General features: G+C 37.4%; 2 protein-coding genes across 4 annotated transcripts in view; one reads left to right on the top strand and one right to left on the bottom strand.

Annotated features, from left to right (window-relative positions):
• CERKL (CERK like autophagy regulator) overlaps positions 1-18,372 on the top strand; it is a 121,967-nt gene that overhangs the window by 102,617 nt on the left and 978 nt on the right. The window contains exons 12-13 of the mRNA XM_045520374.2: positions 3,477-3,655; positions 4,491-4,574. Of these exons, the coding sequence (XP_045376330.2) occupies positions 3,477-3,655; positions 4,491-4,572 (261 nt within the window). The 3' untranslated portion in view covers positions 4,573-4,574. The remainder of the gene's footprint in view (positions 1-3,476; positions 3,656-4,490; positions 4,575-18,372) is intronic.
• Positions 5,883-18,372, bottom strand: part of ITGA4 (integrin subunit alpha 4) — a 220,415-nt gene continuing 207,925 nt past the window's right edge. For 2 of the 3 annotated variants that reach the window (XM_074363987.1, XM_074363989.1), the window contains 11 exons: positions 18,104-18,254; positions 17,824-17,919; positions 17,021-17,100; positions 16,540-16,629; positions 15,250-15,340; positions 12,753-12,860; positions 11,878-12,003; positions 11,117-11,236; positions 9,266-9,364; positions 8,785-8,904; positions 5,883-8,329 (listed from right to left, as the gene is read on the bottom strand). In XM_074363987.1, the coding sequence (XP_074220088.1) occupies positions 8,234-8,329; positions 8,785-8,904; positions 9,266-9,364; positions 11,117-11,236; positions 11,878-12,003; positions 12,753-12,860; positions 15,250-15,340; positions 16,540-16,629; positions 17,021-17,100; positions 17,824-17,919; positions 18,104-18,254 (1,177 nt within the window). In that variant the 3' untranslated portion in view covers positions 5,883-8,233. The other variant, XM_074363988.1, reaches the window with a different exon arrangement.

Genomic DNA, 18,372 nt, shown 5'->3' with positions numbered 1-18,372 from the left:
TCCATGCTATTGCTCTATAATTTTTTTGCAAAGAAATTCTAAAATGTTTTCCATAATGGTATATATTAATAATAACTGGATTTTGGGGAGAGGGTATAGCTTAGTGGTAGAGCGTGTACTTAGCATGCATGAGGTCCTGGGGTCAATCCCCAGTACCTCCATTAAAATAAATAAACAAAGCTAATTACCTCCCCCCTAAAAAACATAAAATAAAAACAAAACAAAAAAATTAAAAAAAAGAATAATTGGATTGATTCTCAAGGTGACTGCTTTCAAGCAATGTTAATTTGATACATTTGTTTAAAAATTATAGACATACACATATACATATACATGTAGTCTCTCCTTCATGGTGACATTTTTCAAAAATGTAAATTGATATAAATGATACAATACTATAAAGACGGGATAAATGTAAGATCATATAATCTAGTGTCTATTAGTAGCAGTTCTGGTATCCAGGAAGGGAAATGCAACACTTCAACCTAAGGAGAGCAACAACCTAGGTCTCTGAACCATCTTTACCAGGCTGAACTGAATTGAATGTTCATGTATGTTAACAAACGTAGAACATCTTAAAAACCATCATTTGTAGGTGACTCATCTTGCCTTCCCCATCTCTGCAAAACATATAGAAGGTTAAAATTATTCTTCAAGTCCTTTCAACTCCATCCTGCAGCAGGCTTTTGTTTTCTGTTTATACATTTCTACGTTCACTTTGACCGTCATTTTTGGTAGGGAGTTTAAAACCCTGAAGTGTTCTTGCTTCCCAGAGATTTGTTTGCAGTCTTCTTGTCTTCTCATGATACCTTTTTGTGGGTGATTTCATTGCCTCCCACTGCTTGAAGTACTATCTGAACTTTGCACACTACCAGGGGTTCTGCATTCTCGTCTGATCTGCGGGACTGCTGTGCCTTCCTGTGTGCTGAGAAGGTTAAACTCACAGGCATCTTGAGTCCAGCATGTCCGTTGTTTCCCTGACTGCCTTTCCCCCTGATGGTGCTCCTTCCGTATCTCTCCACACTGGGCAGTGGCACTGCTCTCCACCCATCCTGGAGTTACTCAGGGTCCCTCTCACTCCCTCATTCTTCACAACCAGTCCAGCAGTTAATTCAACCTTAATCCTTTCTTGCTTACAACAGCCTCCTTTTGGTCCTGCTGTTCTCTGATCTTGTTTTCCACATTTCCTTCTAGAGGGGTTTTTCTGAAACACATATCTGCCATAACAAATATCACAGACTGGATGGCTTAAGCAGCAGAAATTTATTTTCTCACAGTTCTGACGGCCAGAAATCTGAGACAGTGTCGGTAGTTTTGGTTTCTCCTAAGGCCTCTCCGCCTTATGGCTATGTCCTCACTTGGTCTTTTCTCTGTCCATGAACGTCCCTGGGGTCTCTCTGTGTCCCAGTCTCCTCTTATGAGGACAGCGGTCATACTGGATTGGGCCCACGCTAAAAACCTCATTTAACTTATTCTTCTAAAGACCTTATCTCCAAATACAGTTACATTCTGAGGTACGGGGGTTAGGACTTCAACATATAAACTGGGGAGGGAGGACACAGTTCAGCCCATAATACCATATATTGTCTGTTTTTTAAAATCATGTATAGGCATTTATATATTCTGCAAAGCAAATGCCAGAATACCAGTCCTGCCATCAATACCACCCTATGTTGAATGTTCTATAGTTTGTTGATCATGTCTCTGTACTCTTGGTTTCCTCTCTCCAGAGCTTCCTCCCTTCTCCTCCTAATTCTTCTGTGTCCTTTAAGACTCAGCTCAAGGGGGCAGTTCACCCAGCATCCTGAGCCTGTTGGCCTTTTCTCATTTCTCTCATTTAACTCTGCACTTACACCACCATGGTCCTTACCTCTATCCCAGTTTTAACTGTTTACTGCTCTTCCTCGTGCCTCAAACACACCCTCACATGTGATACCAAGCTCTTGGCTTCCCTGAAGTCCCATCTCACAATGTCTGTGGCTTCATAGGAATATATTTGCATAGATGGATGGATGGAGCTACATTTTGTGAAGTGTGCACGTGAAAACTGGTGAGGTAAGACAGTAGATTTCCTGGGGAAGGCCATCACTCCCTGACATTCCTTGACTTCAGGTGCATCACTCTAGTCTCTGATGCTGCCATTACAAGACGTTCTCCCCGAGTGTCTGTCTTCCCGTAGCATTCTTCTCCCTTCCAAGGACACCAGTCCTGGTGGATTATAGCCCACCCTAATGATCTCATCTTCACTTGATTATATCTGCAAAGGCCCTGTTTCCAAATAAGGTGACATTCACATGCACTAAGAGTAAGGACTTCTAGAAATCTTTATGGGGGTCACAATTTAACCCATAATAGCCAATGATCATTGATTCATTTAAAATAGATTATTTTTACAATGAATGATGATGTAAAAATTTTTTATAAGTGCACAGTGTGACGGGCGGCCCCAAAGCCTCACACCTGAGATGGGACGTCTAATGCAGCAACTGTTATGCAGCTTTAGAGAGAGCTTTGCTGCTTCCACAGAGAGTTGCTTGGAGCCTCGCAACTCGGTATTTCATTCAGAACCGCTTATACGATGGCGTAACTCAGTATAATCCTCCATGTGCCCCGGTGCATTATAAATGGTAAAATCTGCTGGACCTTGGTTTCTATGTAAAATAAGGGGATTGGGGGAAATACTAGTTTTCTGTCAACTGTCAAGTAAAATTCTGCACTTCATTGAGGTTTATATGTGAAAGAAGGGGAAAAGCATGTAGATAACACATTTGGAATAAACCTCGTGACATTTATCTGAAAACTGAAATAGATGAGTGTTTGTGAACTTCTACTAACAAGTTATTTGACTGCCTTTTCTTAATCATTTCAGGGAACATGTATTTTTTCACTATAGTTTCTCCTTAGGCAAATAAGAAACACTGAAGAGGACTTGGCACCATTTTAGAGTGGTCAGTAAACAAATCCAGTTATCTTGTAACTTGTTCACCTTCCAAGTGAGGACGAGGCAGGCCAAGCACCTGTAAAAACCACATTGGATGGACTTTCTCTTTTCACCTTTATAAGTTTAGTTCTTTCTAATTAAATTCCAAACATGACTCTTACTCCAGAGTTTGCTTTACATCAGCTTAACTGGTTGACAGTAATAAAGTCAGTGGACTATATAAATGTTCTATATCAACAGACCAGTATTAAAGATTTTAGTCTTTAATTGGAAATGATTGTATGCAATCTCATAGAAATACACTATTTGCCATAAAACAAGTTTGCCAGCTGCTAGATCTAAATGAGCTGGGAAAGCTTCAGAAAATGGGCTCCTTCTTCCAAAGAAACTGGAACTAATTAGAGTTCCAAAGCTTAACAAACGTCAGCATGCATGTTGAGATTTACTTGCAAGAGAGAACACAGTGAACTTTCTTAGTTTGCACTGCAGTTAGGGATAAAGCAAATACCAGGATTATTTGCATTTATTTTTTTAGTTCAATTTTCCATTTGTTGAGACTTACACTGTTGAAGAAGTAAAAGTTTACCCCAAGAGTAATAGCAGTCGGCACAATCCAGAGGAAGAGGACGGACCACGTGGACGTGCCTCAGGAAACAGTTTTCCTTGGAATATAGATGGTGACTTAATGGAAGTTGCATCAGAGGTCCATGTTAGGTAAGTCTTAATTATTTCACCACCTTATATGCCTATCAGTAAACACAAAACTAAGAATATAATGGAAGCCACCTTGTAAATTTATCAGGCAGGGAGTTGGCTAATTTTTTAAAATTTGTAATTCAGGGAAGCATAAAAAGACACATGTACAATTTTAGTGAAGTATAACTTTGTATTTATTCACCCACTGTTACACAGAACCAAAGCATTTTCTTTGGATGTGACTCTCTGCATTGGCGTTGTGACTTACTTTTTCATAAACGATGCAGATAATGTATGTCTACAGTTTCCATTTTGAAATTTAAAACTGGATTAAAATCTTAAACCCTCTGAAGCTGTCTGCATAGCAGATGGTTACAATTTAATCCCCCTGTCTTTTAAATTTTCCTTTTAACCCTAGCAAATATTATAACACTTTGTGTTCAGCAGGTTGCTTTTATCAAGACTTTCCAAAGCATTCAACTTACTTCACATAAGAATAATTTTACATATTTATTAACAAGAGCAACTGGTAATAAACAGGCTTGGGAACAAGCAAGCTCATTGTTGGTTAAGCATTAGGACTCAGTGGGTAGAGGCAGAGTGTAGGGGGCTCTCTGGGTAGCCCACTAGATGTGAGCTTTCTACAGGCACAAATGACAGGACTTTACAGTAATTACTGCTGCTGATTTAGCAGACCTCACACTTTTCTAGATGGCGGCCCTGCCATGAATATATGTTTGTTGGCTATTATTAGATTTGCATTTGGTATTGTGCACCACACTTGATAGGTGTATGTGTGAAAAAAAATATAGGTTGATGAAATAATCATGCATATTATTTATATTCTTTATAGAGTACACCCAAGACTTATCAATCTTTATGGAGGAAGCATGGAAGAGATGAATGATTCCAAAGTAACATGTAATTGTTTATAAAGGTAATGTGCAAACTAGAATTTTAATATGAAGGGATAGTCATGTTTAAACATTTATGTATATATATTTGTATTGAAGTATAGTCAAGTTTACAACGTTGTGTCAAATTCCAGTGTAGAGCACAATTTTTCAGTTATACATGAACATACATATATTCCTTGTCACATTTTTTTTCACTGTGAGCTACCACAAGATCTTGTATATATTTCCCTGTGCTATGCAGTATAATCTTGTTTATCTATTCTACATTTTGAAATCCCAGTCTGTCCCTTCCTACCCCCAACCCCTTGGCAACCACAAGTTTGTATTCTATGTCTATGAGTCTGTTTCTGTTTTGTTTTGTCTTTTTTTAAAGATTCTGCATATGAGCGATCTCATATGGTATTTTTCTTTTCTCTTTCTGGCTTACTTCACTTAGAATGACATTATCCAGGAAAATCCTTGTTGCTGCAAATGGCGTTATGTTGTCAGTTTTTATGGCTGAATAGTATTCCATTGTATAAATATACCCGTTCTTCTTTATCCAGTCACCTGTTGATGGACATTTAGGCTGTTTCCATGTCTTGGCTATTGTAAATAGTGCTGCTATGAACATTGGGGTGCAGGTGTCTTTCTGAAGTAGGGTTCCTTCTGGATATATGCCCAGGAGTGGGATTCCTGGGTCATATGGTAAGTCTATTCCTAGTCTTTTGAGGAATCTCCATGCTGTTTTCCACAGTGGCTGCACCAAACTGCATTCCCAGTAGCAGTGTAAGAGGGTTCCCTTTTCTCCAGTATTTGTCATTTGTGGACTTCTGAATGATGGCCATTCTGGCTGGTGTGAGGTGATACATCATCGTAGTTTTGACTTGCATTTTTCTGATAATTAGTGATGTTGAGCATTTACTTCATGTTCCTAAGTCATATGAGCTGCTTATATATTCTGGAGATCAGGCCTTTGTAAGTTTCATTAGGTCCCATTTGTTTGTTCTTGCTTTTATTTCTATTGCTTGGGTAGACAGCTTCTTTATCCAGTCAGTCATCTGTTGATGGACATTTAGGTTGTTTCCATGTCTTGGCTATTGTAAATAGTGCTGCTATGAACATTGGGGTGTAGGTGTCATTTTGAATTAAGGTTTCCTCTGGATATATGCCCAGGAGTGGGATTGCTGGATCATACGGTAAGTCTATTTTTACTCTTTTGAAGAATCTCCATACTAAACATATTTTAATAAGATAATTTTTCCTATTTTTAAAAGAAATTAAAATTGCTATTTTTGATGTTACTTAAAAATTAGCTTCTATGGCTTTTAAGAAAACAAGACATGAAATATACAAAAAAGAATTTTATTCTGGTTTTTGGAAGGTATTACTGGAATGGAAAGTAAATTTTAAGTATATTAATTCCAAAGTGAAATAATTTGGGTTGTTTTTCTGAATTTGAGTCCAATAATTCTGTGTTACATTTCCTGTAGCCTGCTGTACAGCCCAGAGTTCACATAAGAATGTCCTGGATTTCCTGATGAGGTGCCTAATCATGTGAGACTAAATTTCACAATGACACAGCTAAGAAATGACATAACCAGAAATAGAGAGTACTATTTTTTCAAAATCTATTAGACTACTTGCCATAAACAAAAGAAAAAAGGTAGATTATTTTTAAGTTATTGGTACCAGTTGTGTGAATAGTCTGTGGATGTTGAAAACAGGGTTTTGAAATTCATAATACACATAAACTATGCAAAACATCTGACTGGTTAGAACCCGGCCCAATAGGGAGCTGTGTTCCTCTTGGTTCTAGAGGTCATGTCATCTGACCATTATAGCACACTGTTTTCAGTGGACTCAGTACCACCTGAAATACTGTCATTTCTCATAGGAAAGAAGCAAATTTAAATATCCTCGGGGATCATCTTGAAAGCAATTCTAAATTTCGATTTGATTTTCCACCAATGATCCCCGACATTTTCTTGAAAGAACTACTTGTTTTTCATAACAAAAAAAAGCATCCCTTAAATTGCAATTAATTTCTCTTGGTAGACACCTAGTTCAGGAGGTTTGCTGCTCAAACGTCTTCACAAGTTTCTGTGCATTTCTCTAGCCACCAGTTTGTGACTAGACAACTTAGCGGGATTAGGTGGTCTGGGGAAGACAGCTGTTGGCAGAGAACTCGTCTAACAAAATAAAGTAGTAAAGACTGCCCTCTAAGTTACCTATTTAATCACTTCCTATAACAGGTTTTGAAAATTTGACCACAACCATCTTCCAAAGACAAACAGGGACAAAACAGATGAAATTATATCCTGCAGTTATCAGCATTTAGTTCATATGTATGAATAAATATTACAAAAATGACTATTTGCAAATGAAAAGACATTTAACGACAAATTATTTTACATCCAGAAAGAAACAGCTACATCATAAAAAAAAATCTAAGATCAACAAAAAACTTAAATGTTTCACTTATCACTAAAACATGGAAATTCTGTCACATTTATCAGATACCAGATAAATCTGTATTTTCCAATTTAAATTTGTGAATTTTGCTTCTATTGCCATACAGAAGAGAATGCTCTTATAAACCTAGTAAAAAGATGTATCACACATTTGAGAAGAAAAGGGTTACACCCTGATAAGAATTTGTACATTTGCTTAATTTGACAGTATTTTAAACAGGATCTAATTTGTATGACATATTGGCCCTTCAATATCATCTTTGCAGAGCTTTGATTTTTAAACATCATTAGTGAGGTACAGTTTTCATATTTTACATATATCAGTGTATTTATATTTCAGATAGTGCAACATTTAAGCTGTTTTAGAATATAAATTTGACTAAAGATGGGTTTTTAAAGTTTAATCCTTGGTACCCTTCCCCTGATAATACAGAAGGACTAGTGGATTTATACCTATATAAACATTCTTTTAAAAATTTATGTATATATTTACAGAAAGAAAAAAAGCCATAGCTGTATAAACAATAATTATCCAGACATCACCCCATTAAGCTCAAACCAGTGTATAAGTTCAGTCTGAAGACTGCCCATAATGTTCATAAACAGCTGGATAAATATGGTTGTTGAGCAAAGCCCACAGGAAATTACAAATCAATGTCTGTAAGGCTAAACTCTGCTTTAAAATGATAACAGTCCTCTTCTATTCATCAGAAACTTTGGGAACAGTTCTTTGAAAAATTCTGCTAAATATTTCTAGAGACCCTAATCCAACAAGTCTCAAAAATGTATTACAAATGAAGCATTACCTATTCAGCGGAATTTACTTTAGCAAAGCAACAAGCATATATATATATGGTAAATGACACCTATTTCAAGATTTCTCCAGTGGAGTCGTTTACTTCCTCAACATGATTTTAATGCAGGTCCACTTTCATTTCAGGATCTCTTCAAGGGATTACTTATCTTTAATAAACTGTATGTGTTAGTGTCTTTCCATTTAAGAGCTGAACGATTAGATGTATTAAAATCTTACCTTTGCAGTTATTTTCTCTCCAAGAATAATTGCTTGGTTTTCCATTTGCATTTAGACATAATATGTCACAAGGTCATGAGTAAAAAATGTATGTAGAAGTCTGAGCAAAATTCATGGTTTCTTGTAAACAATGTCTACTAATTTCTTTACTCTAACCTGAGGCTTATTAATTCTCTCAGTTTGAAAGACGTCTTCAGTCATCTTTATCATTTTTACTGTTAATGTAACTCCAACTGTCTCTTCTGTTTTCTTGTAGGATGGATTTGTACTGTCTTTTAAAGAAGCCAGCCTGAAAATAGCATTGCATAGTCACTAGTGTATAGTTAGGAACATATTATACATCAAAGTGTAGTCAGCAAAAATATAGAAAATACTGGGTTACAGAACATTTTTTTGTTACTGCAGGACTTCCCAGTGATATACACATACTTCAAAACTGACATTCAACAAAAATGCTGTTTTCCAAATTTTTAAGACAGAACATCTTTTAAAACTAGTGTTATAGTTTGACCATTGGTTGAAAATAAGTAGTATTTAAGTAGGCATATTTTTCTAGAGAGACTTTGGTACTGAAGTTGGGAGAAATAAGAGATCATTACTATATATCCACAGAAGAATTTTAAAAATTAACATTAATAATACTGAAATGCTTAAGTCTAATAATGTAGGAGTCACAAATTGGCTCTGAGAAAATCAAGAATGGCCTTCTGAGTGGTTAAACAGTGGTAATTATTAAAGGCTTACCTTCCACATAACATACGAAATCAATAAAAGTAGAATAAGTCCAAGTATCAAGCTGCTTACAATAATCGCTATAGTGAAATGGCGTTTGGGTCTTTGATGATGCAGTCCTTCCAGCAGAACCTACATACACACATACATAAAGGGCCAGCACTTTAAAAACTTTGCTCCTATTTCTGTTGAGGCCCCTCCGTGATCCCCGATAGTACGAAGAAAATCCATCCCATTCTCTTGCTGGTCTAACACAACACTAGGTAACATTGGTAATTGTTTAGCAGAAACAGGGAGTGTAATGGGCTGTACCCATGGTTCTTCCTCAACCCGTCCTACCAAATTCACCTCCTGAAAAAGCTGTGTCCCTCCCTCCTTCCACTTGTGGAAAATGCCAATTCCCAGGGAAGTATTTCAGGCTCTCCATGATTTTCCTGACTCCCCCCGCCCCACACACACAATTTTAGTGTTTCAGTTAAAAAGGTAATCTTACATGTGCAACATTCTCATCCTTGTTTAGTTTAATAACTCTTGGATTTGGCTCTGAAAAAGCTGTCGCTCTTATTTCAAACTTCAGTGCTCTGGTCTCATCCTGTTTAATAATAATAAAAAAAGGTCACTGTAGCCTGATTCATAGTTTTAGTTCATGAAGACATTATCTAAAGGTTTTCATCATTTATCTTTTCCAATTTATTTCACAATTTGTAGTTCATAATTTGTGATGCAATGCAAATGCTTCCTTTAGTTCCAAAGGCATGGCCTTGGTAGTCATTTATATGAAATCATATTGTTGCAATCCTTTTGTTAAACTTTGCAGAGAACTTGATTTACATATTTATAACACTTAGCATTTAAATATTTGATAGTTACCATGCATTTTTCTCTCAGATTGGGAATATTCCCAAAGGTTTTCTTCACCTGATACACATTTCTTCAAATTTATTTTATTTGGGCTTTCCAAATAGCATAATGAAAAAATCTGGTACAAACATTTTATAGCACGCAAATACAAAATCAGAGGAAGAACTCAGAACTTCACTAACACAGGGGTTCTTGTAACCCAGAATCCACAGAGCTTGGGCATCTGTGGATGGGCTGCACAGACTCAAAGGATGTTTGAATTGTAGTCAAAATTGAGATTTTTTTTTTCATATGTGCATTCATGAGGTTAGATGAGAATATATTCTTTAGTCAAATTCTTAGAGGTTTATGACCCACAAAAGATAAAAACTACTGTATAAAAAGGTTATTTAACATATTGGAGACAGTATGTAGAACTTTAGGGCTGAAAACAAATGACGTACTTGATCTAGAGCAGTGCTTTTCAACAGGGATGATTCTGTCCCCAAGAGGACAGTCAGCAATGTCTGGGGACATTTTTGGCTGTCCAGACTTGGGAGGCAGTGCTACTAGCACCTGCGGGGTAGAGGCCAGCTATGCTGGTAAGTACCCTACGGTGCACAGGACAGCCCCTGACGACAGAGAGCTGTCTGGCCCACAGTGTTAATAGCGCCCCCTGTTAAGAAACCTAGACCTTGAGTATGAAGACAAACCACGTTAAGTTTAAATAACTGGAAACTAAAACGTCTGTCTCTTATGTCCCTGTCTGATGCATCTTCCTCTTGACCACCTTGTGGTAATTTCAACTAGTCCTCTTAAAACATAATAGCTGTCATTGCCTTTGGCTTAGTATGTGCCATGCGCTATTACTAAGTGCTTTATAAAAATCATCTAATCTGCAACAACCCTGTTAAAAGAGAGATTATCCATATTGATCAGATCAGGAAATTGAACAGAACTCCAGATAAAACCAATTTTACCTCAAAGTACTTCTCATAAATATGTGTACTCCTTTCTAGGAAGAAGTCCAACGTGTATTTAATTCTTTTAAAATTCAACCTTTCAAAGTTCTTAAAAGTGTGTTTTTGTTATTCTATGTTTGTTTTATTGTTGATGATGTTTGATTTTATGAAAGCCTTTAGTAAAAATGTATTAAGTATATATTAAAATAGATTTTTAAGCATAAAGTAATTCAGAAAAAATTTTAAGGATTTTTGATTTAATCAAGGTTCATAAATAGTTGGGCATACTTTCTCAAAAACTTAAGATTGTAAAATAAACTATAATTATGTTTAATTACTAAAGCCATGTCATTTAGATCATGTATTCTGAAGTGAGCAATGGAAACAGTTTTAGTGTTTTGCTCCAGATTTTACTCTCATTCATAACTTCTTAATTTGTTGAATACCTTCTTACAAACCCACTAACCTGTATAAGATGGTTGAGTTCCTAGATTTCTATGTGAAATCTCATCCACAAAGCTGTCACTGTATCTTAGACTTACCATTTCTAAAACGGATGGCCGGCCTTCCAACTGAATGTGGACACTGGCTTCTTTTCCACTTTCCATTTTCCCAAAATTGCATGAGAAATTTAAACAATGTGGATCAGCTTTTATGCAGTACTTGAAAAGAATACAAAAGAACTACATTAAAATTTCAACATTTTTTTAAAAAGATGGCTCAAACATTTTACGTGGAATTCAAGATGTGCTCCCCTTAACGACATTTGCAAAAATTATCGTGCCTTAAACAAATGCTTGTTTAGTAAATTATGACAAAAGCAAAGTGTCTGAACTGGATCAGGTGTTCTTATAATCTGCTGGGATAGAAAAAATAAAGACACCTATTCAGAGTCTTGCTAGGTTCCATGTTCTGTGTTCTTGTAAAACTTGGATCATTTAAAGGGTAAGACTGCTTCCTTGAGTTTCTTTTCTTCCATAAACTGATTAAAATGAAAAGAGTGAAAATAAATCTCATGCCACAAAGGCTTCTCAGCCTTAGACAACATCTTGGCCTCATAAAAGGTCTGGTTGGCATGAATTGGGCATTAGTTAGATAAATAGTGAAACTATATAGTAGATATTTAATGCTGGGTCTATCTCAACTTTCCAATCATGCCTGTTCCTCACTTACAAGAATATTACCCTGAACTTGTTTCTCTCCTACACTCAACTGACAGTTCTTACCCCTTGGTTCTTGGTTTTAAGTGTTTTAGTTCTGTATGTTGGAAAGCAAAAACTACAACCTGAAAACTGAAACTTACCAGTAGCCTCTTATCAGTCTTTGACAAAAATCTGAGTATGTCTTTCAGGGTCTCCAGTGTACTTTTTCGCTGCTCTAATGCACAGGTTCTTTGATAATTCTTAAAATGGCACTCTCCAGCAGTGGTCTGCAAGAAAAATCTTATTCAGTATTGGAAAGAGCAACAAAAGCTGCATGGCTTTAAAACTTACCTTTTCTAACATAGCTCAAGTACTTCAAAAATTGTGAAAATATTTTTTGACAGACTTATTTGGAAGAGAGTAAGTCTCCGTAGCAAAAACGCAAACAAAAAACCCAGCAAAATTTGGTCCTAAATTGATCAAATAAATGGCCTTAACCTTACAGAAATTAGGACCATGAGTGTGAAATTAAACATTCCTTAGGCTTTAGAGACACAACATGTTATGACATCTGGAATTCAAGCAAGATTTTTAAGGATTACATCTCAAATCTACTTAGTAGGTTTATTTGTTGATTGCTTGTCTTGAAACTGGGAAGGTAAAAAAACAATTCTGATAGAATCATTAACATAAGAATATTGATTCTTAAGTAGTGATTTCAATATTCTTTATTAATAAAAGGCTTGAAATACTGATTTTTCAGCAGTAACCTCAAGCTTTATGGAGAATTCTACCAATTAACTTACTTCCACAGATCCATTTCACAAAGAAAATATACCGAAGATGGTACAGCATAGTTCTGTTTTGTATAAGTCACACCAGACGTTCTACTGTAATCCTACAGTTCTAATGTAATATTCAAAGTGTACATAACACATGCATGGTGAATTCATAGCTTAGAGTAAGCTTGACTGAAATAACAGAAATCTTCATTTTAGAAATATTACTTAGAATAAAGGAAAGGACACGTTTTTACCTGGACATCCAAAATGTTGAACAGCTTATCCGTTCGGGGAATAAAAGAATTTGGTATCATAATTTCCACACTGACATTTGGAGCCATGCTTTGGCCAGTGTTGATGACCTGATAAGAAAAAAAAATTAAACCGTTAAAAATACTTTTATGAAAGTACAGATACCAATGAGCAACATTTATAGGGGTGGAGGTTTGCAGCTGGTGGCTGCACAGCAGAGGGGAACAGAATATCTACAGTCAGAACTTTAACAAGTTTGTTAATAATATAACTCAGTCATTATTCCTAGCCCTCTCCTTTGGGGGTGGATTAGATCAAAATGTCTACACTGATGGTTTATTGCAGAAATAGTTCAAAGAAAAAGATACCAACCATAAACAGTGGTCCCCTGAACAACAGAAGGGTTAGGGGTCACTGACCCTCTGTACAGTTGAAAATCTGAGCATAACTTAGTCAGCCCTCTGTATACACGATTGCTCTGTATTTACAGATTCAACCAACCATGATTTGTGGAGCACTGTAGTATTTACTATTAAAATAATCCACATACAAGTGGACTCTCCCAGTTCAAACCTGTGTTGTTCAAGGGCCACTTGACCATTGCTACAGCACATTATGTATCTCAAAAACCATGATTAATTGTCTTCATAACTATCCCATGAGGTAGGCTGACTTTATTTATTCGCCAGCTCAAGAAAAATGCTAAGAGGTGTTAATGTGGTACCCAAACTGAAAGTTCAAAAGTGATAAGAAATAGGACCAAGACCTGGGTATTCTAATTCTAAATTCTATATTGGTTTCACAGAATTGCTCTGTGCTGAGAGAATCAGCAGCAGCAGTAAGTGAATAAAAATATTTTTTAATTCAGGATAATTATAATGCTGATGCACTCAGAAAATCAGAAGAGGGGAGATTACTGGGTTTTAGAAAAAATAAAACAGGTTTTTAATAATAATGTATAAGAAGATGACATTTCATTGTTGGTGATAAACTAGGGGATTGCAGAACCCTGAAAGAGGAAGTTGGGCCAAAATAATTGCCTCCTGAGAGCTTAACTATAGAAACAATACAGTAAGTTGGAGAAGAAATATGCTATAAATAATCTAACTGAAATAGTGTGACTGATAGATTACAAGCATCTTTCAAATGCATACGATGTAGGTGAGGAGAATGTGTCTCTGGCTTTGGGACACATGGTAATTGCCAGACCTTGGAAACACAGGGCAGTTGCAAAAGGCAGTGTCAGCACCGGGGACTGCCCAGACCTTTGGACAAGGCCTTCCCGATGCCAGCAAATAACCAATCTCACCTACAATTTTCTTCTTCCACGTTTGCCTGGTAACATTCAACCTCCATCTTTATACACGGACAACTCACCAAGCCTACAGACTGAAAAGTATCTCCAGGCCCAGTCATTCCATTGTAATTTAACCAGAAAATATTTGTCAACTATTAATTGTAAATTAATAAATAGGCCTTTGAGCATCCAACATAATCTCTGTTTTACAGAACATAAACCCCCCATGAACTGAGACAGGAGCATTTCTTGGTCTTCAAAGCAGACAGCTACATTTTTCCAACACCAGTTTATACTAGGATAACCACCACTTGAGTATACACTCGATAGAATTTCAAGATCATTTATTCCCCGAATCTGGGGCAGTACCCAAGAATTTGCACTTTGGATGAAACATCTCAAGGGATTCTGACATATATTTGGGAAAGCACTGCTTTACAAAATATCATAATGTACCTAATCTAGACTCACTCACATTCTATAGACTGTTCTGTAGCTCTAAGAAGGTGTGAGTAGTGCTTTTGGTTCAAAAGGTATTTTTGTGAACATTACTTCCAGTTACTTACTCAACATCAGCATCCACGATGCACCCAAAATCTCAGTTTGAAAGTAAAAAATTTATTTAATAATAGTTAATCTTTATATTAGTATATGAATGCTTCTGGATGATGATAGCACTCCTTTTAAGCAGATTATTTAATAAATGATGCATCACATGTCACAGGGCATACACCTGTGGCCTGAAAGGCTGTAAGCGGACCTTAATTGGAAAGGCAGATGGAAGCTTCCATTACTTGGTGAGGTTAGGGCTTGTGTAAAGCTCAAACCCAGAAGAGATTTCGCCGGTTTGCACCCCAAGATGCCTTTGCTTCACCTGTCCTGACTTCTGTATGCATCTCTTGCGGATTCACTTCCTCCCCTAATTGTGCCTGTTTCAGGCACTACCGCTGCTCCCGCTTGCTCGCTCCCATCTGCACAAGGAGAACGGGCTGCAGTTACAGGGACAAGACAGATAGGAAAGGAGGAGCAGGGGCCCGAGAGGCAAGGGTGTGAGTACCCTGCCACAGCTCCCTCCCTACCATTGGCCAGCTGTGGTCCTGCGAAGCCAGGGGACATCACACCTACATGATGTCCTCTGGAGCAAAGCATCAGTAACATTCTTTCAGTTTGTTACAAAAGTCAACACGATCAACTTTTCTTACGTGGAAAGTGAAGTTCATCTTTTCTGCCACACACATTTCAGGCTCGTCTTCCTCCTTTGGTCCATACACAAACGAAGGTGGGTTTACAAACCTGACAGAAACAAATTCAGATTTAATTTAACTGTCTTATTTGATGAGGTATTACAGGAAAGAAATCAGAAATATTCAAATGTTGTAGGTTTAGGCAGCTTAATAGTAGTAGAGCATTCCTTGCCCACAATAACAAGATGTAGACAATGGAAAAATAGGATGACACACTCATCACAACCAAATCAAGGAGGCAAGACGAGGTAAGTATTCCAAACCGGGAAACATGCAGTCGGCTCCGCACCCCTGCCCAAGTTTGGAGCAGAGAAAGCTTTACTGCAAGGGCCAAGCTGGTGAACAAAACCCCCCAACTGGCTTTTCTTTGCTCTCCAATACTCTCTCTGGAATGGCTCCCTTTTCTCCTGCTTGTTTTATCTCACAAACTTGTGAGACTCAGTTCCACTAGTTTCAGACACTTATTTTTATATAACTATATGCCATGTTTATGGGTGGTTAAAAATGATTGGGGATGCTTTATATTTAGAGCAACAAGAAAAGCTCATCTGTCTACTGGTTCTCCATCTCCTACCTTCTGTTGCTTTGAAAATGTGCTTTTCAACAAAGATGAATGGGCTCAATAATTTCCAGTAGAATCACAAAAGGTGCTCTTAATACTCTAATTTTTTTCTGTCACATCTCCTTCCTGGATCAGAGGAGAGTCCCCTCAAACAGTTGCTAAAATTGGCAGGAATCAGTGAATGCTGGCTCTGGGGCCGAGGGTAAGGAACTCTAATTCCTGGGTATAAAGAGTGGACAAGGGACACCTTGTAGCCTGCTTTCTAGTGTCTCAATTCATTTATCGCCTAAGTAGGCGCAGGTTCTGGAGAATGGTGATTTGGCCAAGCTGACACCTCTCTGAACTTCACGCTTGCCATGGCCACTGAGCATGACTACCAAACTGCTCCCCGTCACTCTGGGGCCCCGGTCTACACAGCTACCACTGACAGGCTGGGTCACCCGCTAGAGGTTATTCCAGAAAGGAATCACCTTCGGGGCATTCGTTTGAGGTGATCTCAGTGATGACTAACGAGTGGGTTAAAATAATGAGCAGCTAAGCACTGGACTACAACACTGGGGTAATTATCAAGAGACAGAAAATAAAGTCTCCCTAAAAATATTTAAATATGGTTTTGACCAATAATTTAAGAATTGACGGAATTTAGAATCAGCTCAGTTTTACAGGAGGCCTCCATATCTACTTACCCGTGAACAGTCAGCAGGACTTCATACTTGAGAGGGATTGTCAGAGTCGCTTTGTTACGCCTCAGGTTGCCTACCTCCCCTTCATTTTCGCTACAGAAGCAAACAAGAAACACTGCCTTAGAATCCAGCCAGCAAAAAATCATCTTCAAAGAACTAATTACACCCCATGTATATACCTTATATACTTGGAGGTTGGTGTACAGAACCCTTTTTAAGGAGTGGGGATAAAAGTAGAAGCTATAGCAAGAAATTTTTATGTCAGAGTTGGCAGAAATTTACTCTCATTATTTTACACAGATAATTGCTTCTATGTTGGTTAGAGGGTGTTTTGGTTTGTTTTAACAGATCACATAAGAGAATTTTTCTCCTGCAGACAGTGGAACACTGCTCCATGGTTTCCCTAAGGTCACCCCCCCGGGCCACCAAAAAAGTCAGGGGTTCATTTCCTTTGGCACAGTTATTTTTTCATAATGCAATATACCAGGCGGCGTGCACTGTGATGTTGAGATCCTCTTCTGCTCTGCTGAGTGAGCTGGCATCCAGGAGAAAGCTGAAATCTATCTGAAAAACACAGACAGAAGCACCCATTTTAAAAATAATCTAAAGCACGCAGAGACACATATATAAAGTACAAGATTTTTTTTATAATTTTAATTTTTCTTATTGTTTATGTTCTGTGAAGTGCAAATTTGAAATGATGTTCTAAACGAGTAGGCTACCCCTCACTCAGGTAGCTAGCTATGGGGAAGCTGGTGGGTTTGTAGCAATTTTAAAGCACCAGCATTTCCACAAGTGATATTCAGAGACAAAGCCTCCTCTGAATGTAAAGACAGGCAAATCTGGACTGACAAAATGGAGATGCTTTAACAACTTGAGTGAGGCCTCTTGCCAGAAACACCTTTTTGTACAGCAGAGGTAACATGCCCAGCAGACAGGACCACCTGGGGTGAGGTTCGGGGCCGGGGGAGGGGGAAGGGTGACACCGGGGAGCAGAATTCTGACACATTCATGTGCCTGCTTGACATAAACATGTGCCCATTTTTTTTTTTTTAAATAGTGAACACTGCCAAGAATGTAAACACAATCCCAAAGATCTCAAGCCCAGGTAGTTTTGGTTTTATTTCATCACTTAGCTACTTACCCTAAGTAAATAATAATAATAACAACAACAACAACAACAACAACAACAATAATAATGTAATAACAAATTATTTGTATGCAGCACAGAGGAAAAACATGAAGTATTTTATATTCATGTTAGTAACAAAAATGTGAAATGCTTACCTTTGATAGATGATCTACATATATATAACCCACCCTGCAGTCAAGTTTTACTATGCCAGAGCTGTCTGTTACTTCACAGTTTATTTGTTTCTCTTCCTAAAGGAAAAATGGAACAACTGGTCTAGTTGGAAGGAACAAGAAACTGGTCACATGTTTAAAGGATGGTTTGTGAAAAGAAAATCATCCCCAAAGAATTTATTTTCTTGGAAGACTCTTTTGTGTTCACTTCTGGGATAAACAAATAGGCATATAAATAAATTGCAGAGTTTTCTATGCTTACCAGATCTAAAATCTTAATGAAGTAGAGACCGGTGGGCAGTCGGATATGCAGAGTTGTCTCATATGCGTCATCTCCGGCATTAAACAAGGACACGTTCAGCATTAACGTCTTCATGCTTCCAACAGCGAGATAAGTTTTGTTTTCATGCGGCCTAAAAATTAAGTAATATTATTTAGTTTTTGTTTAGAAACTAAAAATCCCATTTCTTCATTTACTTATCCCAAACAAAAAATTAATTTGGAAACACAACCATGGGAGATGACCCCATG

Source organism: Camelus bactrianus, chromosome 5 (assembly GCF_048773025.1).
Source record: "Camelus bactrianus isolate YW-2024 breed Bactrian camel chromosome 5, ASM4877302v1, whole genome shotgun sequence".
In the NCBI taxonomy this organism is placed as follows: domain Eukaryota; kingdom Metazoa; phylum Chordata; class Mammalia; order Artiodactyla; family Camelidae; genus Camelus; species Camelus bactrianus.
The sequence above is the reverse complement of the archived record's forward strand: the minus strand, read 5'-3'. Positions and strand labels throughout refer to the sequence as shown.